Raw genomic sequence first — 13,273 nt, 5'->3', positions numbered from 1 at the left:
TTTTCCTTTCATCATTTTGGAAGGCTTATCAGCAAGAAAATAGTTTTGAAAAGTACTGAAACAGCAACACTAATTGCTCTCATTCTCAAATACTGGATGAATAAATTCCGGGTAATCAAGACCACACCTATCGCTGTGATAGGTATGTGGTTCTAAACCCCAAAGAAATTCTTTCCAGACAATAATTCATGTGTATACCAAATTTAGTTAAAATCGGTCCAGTGGTTTAGGAGGAGATGTGGAATATACATGCATGCATACACACAGGGTGTTTCACAATTCTTATTACACGCTTCTTAAGGCTGTAGAGAGGACTTAGTAGATCAACTTTTACATATGAACCCATGTCCGGAAACAATTAGTTTCCATGTTACAAGGAAGGCAAGAGATATTCAATCACCCGCTATATGTTTCTTACGCAGTTTGCCTGTTATGGTAGGCTACCCACATTCACGAATGGCATGGTGACATGAAGTTTTGTCTCCATCTGCCTTGTCTTTGTGCTACCTGGTGATGCGTCAGTTGACATTATGGTGACTGTATACTACAGTCAGGATGCCTGAGTACATGTTCGCAGAGTAAACCAATATATTATTAATTTACGGTGAAGCTCCATAATGGATGAGTAGCTCAACATATCTACCACAAATACTCTCCAAATAGTGTGACTCCATCTCATCCAACGTTTGCCACAGCAGAACAATAGCTGCAGGAAAGTGGGAAATTCATAAGCGATAGAGCAAATTATGTTGCTCCAAAAAGGCAGCGCACTATTGTATTGGAACAGGATATGCTTCAAGTTGAAGAGAATCTACCAAAGAATATTCGAGCCATTACATGTCACTCGTTTGTGTCTCACTCATGCATCTGGCATGTTCTGCATGAATAGAAACTCCATCCATAATACCCTCAGAAGGCACATGCCATGCTCTCAGAGTATTTTGTGCCACATATCAATTTCTGTGCTTTGTTTTTACACCACAGTGTGGACTTTCCTGTTTCCAAGGTAAATTTTGTTCACCGACGAAGCACATTTCAACAGGAAGAGTATTTTGAATGCTCAAAATTGTCACATTTGGGATAAAGAAAAACTCCAGCACACCTTCGGCATCAATGTCTGGACAGGTCTCTGCAATGGCCATGTGATTGCACTGTATATCCTTCCTCCCCATCTAATGGGTGCCGGGAACATATTCCTGCAACAAGTGCTGGCACTGCTTTTGGAAAATGTGCCACTGGACATTTGGCACAAATTGTTGTTCCAGCATGACAGGGCGGCATTATATTTTGTAGGTTCTGTCTTAATCCATCTGAACTGTCTACAGGACAGGTAGATTCATCGAGGTGGACCACGTTTGACCACCAAGATCCCAGATTTAACCCCTTTGGACTTTCTGGAGCTACATGAAGAGTCTTGTTTGTGAGCCCCCTGTCCAGCTGCAGGAAGATCCGGCTGCACAGATTATGGCTACAGCAGAAGTGATTAACCATACACCAAGCATGTTGGACAGAATTTATGCAGACGTACTGAACAGATACACTGTGCGCAACAAACTTGGTGGTCAGCATATCGAACAGCTGTTACAGCATCACAGTAAATAGGAGTGAAATCTGTACATCTTGTTTTCCTCGTAACATCGAAATGAACCATTTCAGGACATGGGTTCCTAAGTAAAACTTGATCTACTAAGTCTCCTCTACAACCTCTAGAAGTGTGTAACATGAATTGTGAAACATCCTGTAAATACATACATTTTTTTAATAATATGTATGGATATGAATTCATTGCTACAAATATGTGCCACATTTGAACATGATTGTCCCCATAATGTGCATTCATGAATCCACACTACTTCCGTTTGAAATTTATACCATACCAACTGATTAGCATGAGCCGTGAATGCCCGTGAATTTTCAGTACTGGAAGGCAAGGAATACAACATTCCCCCTCTCAAATCTTCTACTTTTGCAGTGGTTGTGCTACTTGGTCTTGTGGCCTGTAGCAGCCAGCCAATTTTACTTAGCTGCTGACCAAATTCACCAATGTCAACTACAGTTAAACCCATCTTAAAATATTACTGTCTCTGTAACAATGTTACCAAGCTGATGCCATGAACTTTACAGGTTCTCATATGTTGAGTTTTTTGGCTTCTGATATTACCTGCAGAATGAATGTTGTTATAAAATACGGCTGAGAACTATGGGCCGCACAAATAAATGATTCAGGGCAGACATGGTCCACAGGCCACAGTTTGATAACGCTGCTGTAGAGTCTTCAAAATAGCAGAGTTATGCGGAGCAGTAGTCTAGTGTACTGGTTAAGATTCATTCCTAACATGGAGAAGGTTGTGGTTTCAAATCACACTTTTTATTATAAATAATCTAAATACCTTTGGTCATTATTTTATTCAATTAACTGGGTTAAATGCACGTTTTTACTTCTAATCATTTCTCCTGTCATTTTAATCATTTAAACTTTTTAATTTGCACTAATTTTTTTCCTAATATTCTTTTTTCATTTGACATCTTTGTCCATGTGATTTTAACTATTTCTGTGTATTAACTTTGATTTAGTTTCTTCTGTTTTATCATTTGATATTTTTACCACATTGTTGGACACATAGCTTCTTTTCTTCATTTTTTTCACAATTCTTTCTTTTCTTCATATCTTCATCTGTGTTATTTTGTCCATAGAGCACAAACATTTATGTTTTAAATATTTATTTGATAATCATCACACAAAAAATGTTAATTTCGTAACAAAAAATATATTTTCCACACCACTGCACATCAATACGAATAGATTATTTTTTCTTTCGTTTTTAACTGGTAGATAAATGAAAATAATTAAAATCACATGCACAAAGATTCCAAATGAAAAAAGATAGATAGGAAGAAGAAATGAGAGCAAATAAAAAACTCTATATGACGATGAGAAGACACAGAAAAAGATTAGGATTAAAAAATGTATTTAAATAAATTAATTGAAAAAAATAATGATCAAAATGCTAAAGATATACAAATAAAAAATTTCTGGATTCAACCCCACAATCTTCCACACATCAGGAAAGTATCTTTTTTTCCCAATGATGAACTTTTATCAAACATGATGGTACAAATAATAAGATACTGCATTTCTAAAACCTAAAAAAAGAAAGGTGAGCCAAACAATGAAAAGAAAAAAATATACTGACAGTAAACATTTTTTCACATCATAATACATAGATTGGAACTTAAACAGTGGCAACACTGCTGTGGAGACACTATGCAATGGAATCTACCATTGTTGCTGATAGCACAAGTTGTTGACATACCTGCCTTACCTCCGAGCAAATGGACTTGTCCGCCCCATGTCACCGGCATGTGCACAATCGAGGAAAGTACAGTCACTTGTGGGCGAGCGGTCTAATGTAACGGTGCCTCTATGTTTTTGAAACAGGAACAACAGAGTTGGTTCAAGATTGAAAGTGCCAGAGGTCGTACATAATGACAGTGTCATCAAGGTCTTCAAGAGGCATGCGGGGAATCAGCATTGCCGTACAGAACAGTGGCACGTTGGGTAAAAACCTTCAACAAAGGTCGGCAAACTGTGGCAGACGTGCATCAGGCAGGTCATCCTAGCATCTCTGAAGAAGTTGCCATGTTAGTGGACAGTGACTGACGCCATACAATTCATGACCTTGGACCTGTACCTGCAACCAGTTTCGCGAAAGAAGCAGCAACACTTTCTGCGCAACCCACCCATCATTTTGCTTGACAATGCGCAGGCATATACAGCGCAAGCTGTGGCTGTTCTGTTCGGTCAATGGGACTGGAAATTACTGTACCATCTACTATACTCCCCGGATTTAAGTCCTTGTTGGTTTGATTTGATTCCGAAGATGAAGGAACCACTTCGTGGCTTTCACTTCAGAACTGTTCCCGAGATTTGACAAGCAGTAGACAGCTCCATTCACAGCAACATCAGAACAGGCTCTGCTAACGGTATACTATGCCTCCCACATCACTGCCAACGGGTTCTACACAACACTGGTGGCTACTTTGAAGGACAGTAACAGGTGGAAACATGTAACTCTTTCATGTCAGTTGCCACTATTTGAGTTCCAACTCTCGTATATTACATGTCTACTGAAAGATGTACATAGAAGGATAGATTGTCACGATGAAGCTGACACACAAAGTGAACATAACACAACACAAATTCTGTCGAACCAATCAGTTAGGACAGGTTAAGATGGAGAAAGTTTTGGAGCTGTTTCTTGTAGTTCAGCTTTTTCTTTGTGACATAGCACTCTTTTGCAATATACTGGAGGTATTCTTGAATTGTAGGTCTCTTGTTAGTAAGGAGAAAAAGTACATATTTTCCTACAAGCCATTTCATAATGTTGTTCTTTGGTTCTGCATAGGTTTTCTCAGATGGTTGTATTTATCTTTCAAATGGAAATGAAATTTTTGTACTGCAGTGGCGTGTGCACTGAAATGAAACTTTCTGGCAGATTAAAACTGTGTGTTGGACTGAGACTCAAACTTGGGACCTTTGTCTTTTGCGGACAAATTCTCTATCGACTGAACTAACCAAGAACTTCCGTCCTCACGGTTTTACTTCTGCCCGTACCTAGTACAATGGACATTGAGACCCCTGCCAGTATTGACTGTGTCCCTTGCATTCACAGACATTCCAGGAATGATGGCACACAATGTTCAACAGTGACACCATCATCTGGTGGATCACCTAACAAATGCATTTCTATTTAATAAAGTGTTGCTTATTTTCCAGTGGTCTATAAAGAGTGATTTCAGAGTCCATGGGACAAATTATTCATTTGGGACAGTCACAGGTTTAAGCTGTAAAACAAGAGCATTATGTATGCAGGGAGAGAGGTGGCTACTGAAAAGAATTATCTTAATATTTGCTGGAGCCGCTGTTTATTTTATCTGCAATACTGAGTTTTAAATGATTTTTAACAGTAATAACAACAGCAATAGTGTTACTGAAGGCAAAAATAAACCAATGAAACCAGTAGCAACATTTTAAAATGTCCTGTTATTCAGTTACAAGACAGCAAGACATTAGTTTGCAGTGCATAAAATTTATTATGACTGATCTTATCAGGAAAAAGAAAACTGATGTTGAATCTCTTTGGGGGACGGTGTGTGTGTGTGTGTGTGTGTGTGTGTGTGTGTGTGTGTGTGTGTGTGTGTGTGTGTGTGTGTGTGGGCGCGCGCTGTTTGATTATTGCTTGATTTCCATTTCCGTTATTCTCACATCACCGATCATTTTTAGCCGCTTCCCACAGGTTTTAACGTCATTATTTCTTCATCGGACAATTGTTAGCCTTATTTCGATAATCTGCCACCACCAAACCACTCCTTTTAATACATCTACACGTAGTTTTTTCGAAATTTTCCCGAATTTCTCCACCCTTTAACGTGTTTTGGCGGCAACACCACCACCTAACCTTTATGCACATCGTTGTCTACCTACACAAGTTCACCACAGGATCAACATAGCCCAGCTCTAACCAACACTTTTTCGCCTTTTTTCACACCAGATCTCCATTTGCTTTCTAGTTCACCTTTATGTCTCCCCACATATTTTTATATTTATTTTCATTTTCATTAGGCTTGTGTCTGTGTATATGTGGATGGATATGTGTGTGTGTGTGTGTGTGTGTGTGTGTGTGTGCGCGTGTGTGTGTGCGCGCGCGCGAGTGTATACCTGTCCTTTTTTCCCCCCTAAGGTAAGTCTTTCCGCTCCCGAGATTGGAATGACTCCTTACCCTCTCCCTTAAAACCCACATCCTTTCGTCTTTCCCTCTCCTTCCCTCTTTCCTGACGAAGCAACCGTTTGTTGCGAAAGCTTGAATTTTGTGTGTATGTTTGTGTTTGTTTGTGTGTCTATCGACCTGCCAGTGCTTTTGTTTGGTAAGTCTCATCATCTTTGTTTATATAAACATTCCACGTGGGAAAAATATATCTAAAAACAAAGATGATGAGACTTACCAAACAAAAGCGCTGGCAGGTCGATAGACACACAAACAAACACAAACATACACACAAAATTCAAGCTTTCGCAACAAACGGTTGCTTCGTCAGGAAAGAGGGAAGGAGAGGGAAAGACGAAAGGATGTGGGTTTTAAGGGAGAGGGTAAGGAGTCATTCCAATCCCGGGAGCGGAAAGACTTACCTTAGGGGGAAAATAGGACGGGTATACACTCGCACACACACACATATCCATCCACACATATACAGACACAAGCAGACATATACAGAGGCAAAGAGTTTGGGCAGAGATGTCATTCGAGGCAGAAGTGCAGAGGCAAAGATGATGTTGAATGACAGGTGAGATATGAGTGGCGGCAACTTGAAATTAGCGGAGATTGAGGCCTGGTGGATAACGGGAAGAGAGGATATATCGAAGGGCAAGTTCCCATCTCCGGAGTTCGGATAGGTTGGTGTTAGTGGGAAGTATCCAGATAACCCGGACGGTGTAACACTGTGCCAAGATGTGCTGGCCGTGCACCAAGGCATGTTTAGCCACAGGATGATCCTCATTACCAACAAACACTGTCTGCCTGTGTCCATTCATGCGAATGGACAGTTTGTTGCTGGTCATTCCCACATAGAATGTGTCACAGTGTAGGCAGGTCAGTTGGTAAATCACGTGGGTGCTTTCACACGTGGCTCTGCCTTTGATCGTGTACACCTTCCGGGTTACAGGACTGGAGTAGGTGGTGGTGGGAGGGTGCATGGGACAGGTTTTACGCCGGGGGCGGTTACAAGGGTAGGAGCCAGAGGGTAAGGAAGGTGGTTTGGGGATTTCATAGGGATGAACTAAGAGGTTACGAAGGTTAGGTGGACGGCGGAAAGACACTCTTGGTGGAGTGGGGAGGATTTCATGAAGGATGGATCTCATTTCAGGGCAGGATTTGAGGAAGCTGTATCCCTGCTGGAGAGCCACATTCAGAGTCTGATCCAGTCCCGGAAAGTATCCTGTCACAAGTGGGGCACTTTTGTGGTTCTTCTGTGGGAGGTTCTGGGTTTGAGAGGATGAGGAAGTGGCTCTGGTTATTTGCTTCTGTACCAGGTCGGGAGGGTAGTTGCAGGATGCGAAAGCTGTTGTCAGGTTGTTGGTGTAATGGTTCAGGGATTCCGGACTGGAGCAGATTCGTTTGCCATGAAGACCTAGGCTGTAGGGAAGGGACCGTTTGATGTGGAATGGGTGGCAGCTGTCATAATGGAGGTACTGTTGCTTGTTGGTGGGTTTGATGTGGACGGACGTGTGAAGCTGGCCATTGGACAGGTGGAGGTCAACATCAAGGAAAGTGGCATGGGATTTGGAGTAGGACCAGATGAATCTGATGGAACCAAAGGAGTTGAGGTTGGAGAGGAAATTCTGGAGTTCTTCTTCACTGTGAGTCCAGATCATGAAGATGTCATCAATAAATCTGTACCAAACTTTGGGTTGGCAGGCCTGGGTAACCAAGAAGGCTTCCTCTAAGCGACCCATGAATAGGTTGGCGTACGAGGGGGCCATCCTGGCACCCATGGCTGTTCCCTTTAATTTTTGGTATGTTTGGCCTTCAAAAGTGAAGAAGTTGTGGGTCAGGATGAAGCTGGCTAAGGTAATGAGGAAAGAGGTTTTAGGTAGGGTGGCAGGTGATCGGCATGAAAGGAAGTGCTCCATCGCAGCGAGGCCCTGGACGTGCGGGACATTTGTGTATAAGGAAGTGGCATCAATGGTTACAAGGATGGTTTCTGGGGGTAACAGATTGGGTAAGGATTCCAGGCGTTCGAGAAAGTGGTTGGTGTCCTTGATGAAGGATGGGAGACTGCATGTAATGGGTTGAAGGTGTTGATCTATTGAAGGTGTTGTTATATATATATGAATTAATAGAGTGTGTACCCGTCCTTTTTTCCCCCTGAGGTACGTCTTTCCGCTCCCGGGATTGGAATGACTCCTTGCCCTCTCCCTTGAAACCCACTTCCTTTCGTCTTCCCCTCTCCTTCCCTCTTTCCTGATGAGGCAACAGTTTGTTGCGAAAGCTTGAATTTTGTGTGTATGTTTGTGTGTGTATCGACGTGCCAGTGCTTTCGTTTGGTAAGTCACATCATCTTTGTTTTTTTTATATATATATATATATATATATATATATATATATATATATATATATATATATATAAAAATATAATAGAGGGAAACATTCCACGTGGGAAAAATATATCTAAAAAAAAAGATGATGAAACTTACCAAACAAAAGCGCTGGCAGGTCGATAGACACACAAACAAACACAAACATACACACAAAATTCTAGCTTTCGCAACCAATGGTTGCCTCGTCAGGAAAGAGGGAAGGAGAAGGAAAGACAAAAGGATATGGGTTTTAAGGGAGAGGGTAAGGAGTCATTCCAATCCCGGGAGCGGAAAGACTTACCTTAGGGGGAAAAAAGGACAGGTATACACTCGCGCACACACACACATATGGATATGTGTGTGTGTGCGCGAGTGTATACCTGTCCTTTTTTCCCCCTAAGGTAAGTCTTTCCGCTCCCGGGATTGGAATGACTCCTTACCCTCTCCCTTAAAACCCATATCCTTTTGTCTTTCCTTCTCCTTCCCTCTTTCCTGACGAGGCAACCATTGGTTGCGAAAGCTAGAATTTTGTGTGTATGTTTGTGTTTGTTTGTGTGTCTATCGACCTGCTATATATATATATATATATATATATATATATAGAGAGAGAGAGAGAGAGAGAGAGAGAGAGAGAGAGAGAGAGAGAGAGAGAGAGATCTGTTTAGTTTACATGGAATCAAAGCAACTGCATCTGAACACAAATGAATTCAATGCTGAGCCTAAACACATTTTTAACGAAAAAGGACTTGAAACCAAAAGGGTCAGAATAGGGTAAAAATGAGGGGGAAATCAACTATGGCATGTAACGCACGGAGTAAATTTTGAGCACTGATGATTTTTCACTAATTCTAGCCTACTCTCCCTTTATCTAAATTGTGGGTACTTTCCTACTTAATAGCTGGATATGTGCACATCTATTGCCTGCATAAAGAAGTCATTACTCCTGAACACAATTAACCAGATCAAAGTCTTGCGGAAAGATATCAGAGGTCTTAAAGTATAGTGATGGTTTGTGAACATTGTAAGAGTGCTGTGTGCAAATATTATCCTCTGGTTTGTTTATATTGTATTAAGTACAGTAAAGCCTTCCTCAATGTGAAGGTTGGTTTCAATACCATCGTGCATCACTAGACATGCTACTTTAGGAAGTGACATGGCCTTGTCTTCCTCCAACTGTGAATTGACTTACCCAGTCAGTTAAAGGCAGACAATTTAGTGTGGAATCCGAACCACTGTGAAACTTGGCATTTTCCGGATGCATTGCAAGAGCAGAAAAAATGACAGAAAGTAGTCTGAAACCCAGTCAGGGTTCAGACTCCAAATCTCTGTATTTGTCATCTATCCCTTTTCCTCGCAGCCATTGAGCAACATTACTTTTTGCATTGTGCAATGTCAATTCATAAAGCCATCTCAACTTCAGTTCCATAACAATGTACAGACTCTTTTGACATCTACCTCAATCTTAACATAGTTTACACTCAGTACAGGAAACAAACAGAGATCTCTTACTGCCAATGCTGCACAAGTAAAGTAAGAGGTACCACACTAGATCTGGGAGTGAAAGAATTTCCTATGTTTGCATGATCAATCAATGGAAAGTCCAAAATAGACACTGATATGGAAACGATAGCTTGCCTTCACCACATAGCGAAGGCAGTGAGTCACAGACAGGCACAATGGGGGGGTGGGGGGGGGGGGGGGGGGAACTAGAAATATTTAAGCTTTCAGACAAAGCCCTTTTCCACAAGTAGAACTCTCACACATTTGCAAAACAACTCTCATAACTCTCATACCCATTGCTGCTGTCTTCAGCCACTAGTGCCCAACAACAGGCAGAAAAAGTACTGTGTGTGGGGGGGGGGGGGGGGGGGTGGCATGTGCACTTGCTTGTATGAATTCTACTTCTGAGGAAGGACTTTGCTCAAAAGCTTAAATATTTGTAGTGTTCTTTTCATTGTGCTTTTTTGTGACTAAAATATTATGTACATGGGGAGTAGCAATCTATCCTTTCTATATTGTTATATGTTAGCGTGGAGAATTCTGAGGAAGAAAGTTTGTTGAAACTGTGTACAGTATGGGCTTCTGATGTAAAACCATTTGTATAGCAAGTCCTCCTTTATTCAACTTAGGTTTAAATTTTTAATGTTTTCATTTTACACATGGATTTATGAATGCAGTTAAGTTGCAGTTAACTTCTCTCAAAATGAGGTGCCCCCCCCCCCCCCCCCCCCCACACACACACGCACACACACAAATTTTAGTGATGTCCTTACCCTTTATCAAATGGTTGACGTTTTGAAGAGTTCAATGCTGCAAGCAATGATGTCCGTTTTCCTTGTCTCTTTCTGTACTGATCCACTTGTTTAATTATTTTCTCCACATCGGCTCGTTTTTTTAAAAGAATGCTATTTTCCAGTGTTAACACTTTGTATATAGCTTCAAGTGTAGGAACCTGTAATGTATTTCTGCACACACACAAAGAAACTTAGAATTTTTTTTAAAAATCATTAGACACAAACAAAAAAACAAGAGAATAAGCAAAACAGAAAGGAACTTCTATGAAAATTAACGTCACTGAAAATTTGTAACGCACAGATCAAGTGAAATATTTGTATTGTTGTATCCATCATGGTCTCTTCTTTTCTCACTTTAATCAGTAGTTTCATATGAAATAATAAAATGTTAATTGCCCTCTGCAGTGAACTAACATTAAAATAAAAAAATTCTTCTCCAAAGCAAAAATAAATAAATAAATAAAAAATTCATGGCTTCGACCACAAAGTAACTGAAGACAACAGAGATCTAAAGGATGCTGTAAAAAGAATCACTGTTCCCAAACAAGCCTCCAGAAATGATCATAACTTATTAACAAATAAACAACATTAATTAGGATAGATTGACACTCACCATAAGAGGCACTGAGTGGAAGACAGATACATTTAAAAGTAGACTAAACTACCAGACAAAGTTATTCACCAGATTTAGAAAAACACACACACTTTTATAACAAATCACGCACACATGGTCACTGTCATCTCTGTCGGCTGAGGCCCGACAAATCATATTAATATAGAAATAAGTCAGTGCCACAGTTCAATCAGTATTTTGGTAATTGCTGACAGAAGTGTTTTCATCTCCAATCATAACTGAAAGCAATTTCCTGGAAATTTTCTTTCCACTGAACTGAGGGTAAGGTACGGTAATTTAGCATTGTTTTCAGCACCCAATTTTAGTATATTATCTTTCTTCATATTTTTCTTTGGTTGTAGACCTGCTGATTTATCTCAATCCCTATTAACACCACCTTGTGTACAACTTATTGTGACACAATCCCATGTTGCATATTTAGTACAATGCAACTGTGATGACAAGGCAAACACATTAACTGTATCAGTGTCAGTTTCTTCTGAGCTCATCTATACAAAGTGTGCTATACAAGCAAAATGATCATATCTGACAAACAATCAGGTTTAGCTCACTGATACTAACTGCAATGTACTGAATTAACCTTTTTTGGGAGGGGACACAGTGGTGTCATGTCTTCTGACTGGTTTGATGAAGTCCACCACAAATTCCTCACCTGTGTCAGTCTCTTCATCTCTGAGTGGCACTTGCATGCAACATCCTCAATTATTTGTTGTACATATTCCAATATCGTTGTTCAACAATTTCTGCCCTCTACTCAAATACCATAGAAGGTATTCTTCAGTGTCTTAACACATCTACCATTCTGTCCCTTCTCCTTGTCGATGTTTTCCAGATGTTTCTCTCCTTGCCAGTTGGTCAGAAAACATCTCACTTTATCAATGCACCAAATTTTCGGCATCCTTTTGAAGCACAACATCCCAAACTATTCAATTCTCCTCTTTTTCAGTTTTCCCACAGTCTTTGTTTCACTACCATACAATGCTGAGCTCCAAATGTACTTTCTCAAGGATTGAGTCCTCAATTTAAGGCCTATGTTTGATACTTCTAGCCTTCTTTTAACCAGAAATGCCCTCTTTGTGCTAGTCTGCTTTTTACATCCTCTTTGCTTCATTCATTGTGTTATTTGGGCCCAAGGTTGCAGAATTCCTCAACTTTGTCTACCATACGGTCTCCATTTTTGACATCAAGTTTACCACCAACCTCATTAATGATATTCCTCATTACTTTCATCTTTCACCAGTTTACTCACAATCCATGCTGCGTGCTCTTAGACTGTTCACACCCAACATAAATTCAACCTCCTTTTACCTGCATGAAGACCTGGAACACTAACTAATCATGTTCACAGACCTGCAAATTTGTATCGTGGATTATGGCTTGCAATGACTTTGGGTTCATCTCAGTCACTGATAAGTTTTTGATATACATGTCAGTTAACATTTCTAATACATCGCTGCTATAATGAACATGTCCTTATCATTTTCACCACTACCAACATGGGCCACCCAATATGAAGCTTTGTTGGGCCACTCAGTAACACTGGCCTGAGAATACAGCTCATATTAAACCACATCACATTTGTGACGAAGAAAGTTCCCACAGCACGGTGACATTGCCAACACAGATTCACTGTTCTGAGTCTGTGCATATAGTTGTTACGTCAACAGCAACAGAGTTTCTGCAACGAGTAGCACTACAGCAGCAACAAGAATAACATCATTTACAGTTACTGAAATGACTTCTGCAGATAAAAATAAAAACAGCCAAAAGCAAAGGCTCCACCACAGTTATATTTGGCTTTCGCCAATTTTGACAAAATGGTGGAAACTTGGGAAGTCTATCTGCATAGTTTCCTCCATTATTCCAAGGCAAGTGATAAACACCACAGATAAGTCCAAAAGTTACAGCCAATGACTGATTCTAGTCATTTTACAGTTTTCTTTAGTTCGTCATATGCTGTCTAAATTATTTATGCTGCTAACTCACATTATGGCTGGAGTCCGAATTTTTCAAAAGCAGACCTTGTTGATGCACACTTGCAGCTTCCCACAGACATTAATCTAAAAATCATCGTATGTTGCACACTCCAATTAAGGATGTGTGGGTATAAAAAGCAGTTGCTCTGAGTGGTTAGCGCTTCTGCAATGTTTCAAATATGTTTTGAACAGTAGCTCAAGATGTTCTGAATTGCACAAATTATCTTTCAGACAT

General features: G+C 40.3%; 1 protein-coding gene across 1 annotated transcript in view; it reads right to left on the bottom strand.

Annotated features, from left to right (window-relative positions):
* The window catches only part of LOC124774965 (nuclear pore complex protein Nup214-like), a 131,360-nt gene that overhangs the window by 59,932 nt on the left and 58,155 nt on the right, over positions 1 to 13,273 (bottom strand). Inside the window, 1 exon segment of the mRNA XM_047249692.1 lies at positions 10,408 to 10,599. Coding sequence (XP_047105648.1) covers positions 10,408 to 10,599 — 192 coding nt within the window.

The sequence above is a fragment of the Schistocerca piceifrons genome, chromosome 2 (genome assembly GCF_021461385.2).
Source record: "Schistocerca piceifrons isolate TAMUIC-IGC-003096 chromosome 2, iqSchPice1.1, whole genome shotgun sequence".
NCBI lineage: Eukaryota > Metazoa > Arthropoda > Insecta > Orthoptera > Acrididae > Schistocerca > Schistocerca piceifrons.
Note: the sequence above shows the minus strand (reverse complement) of the source record. Positions and strands in the feature narration are given on the sequence as shown.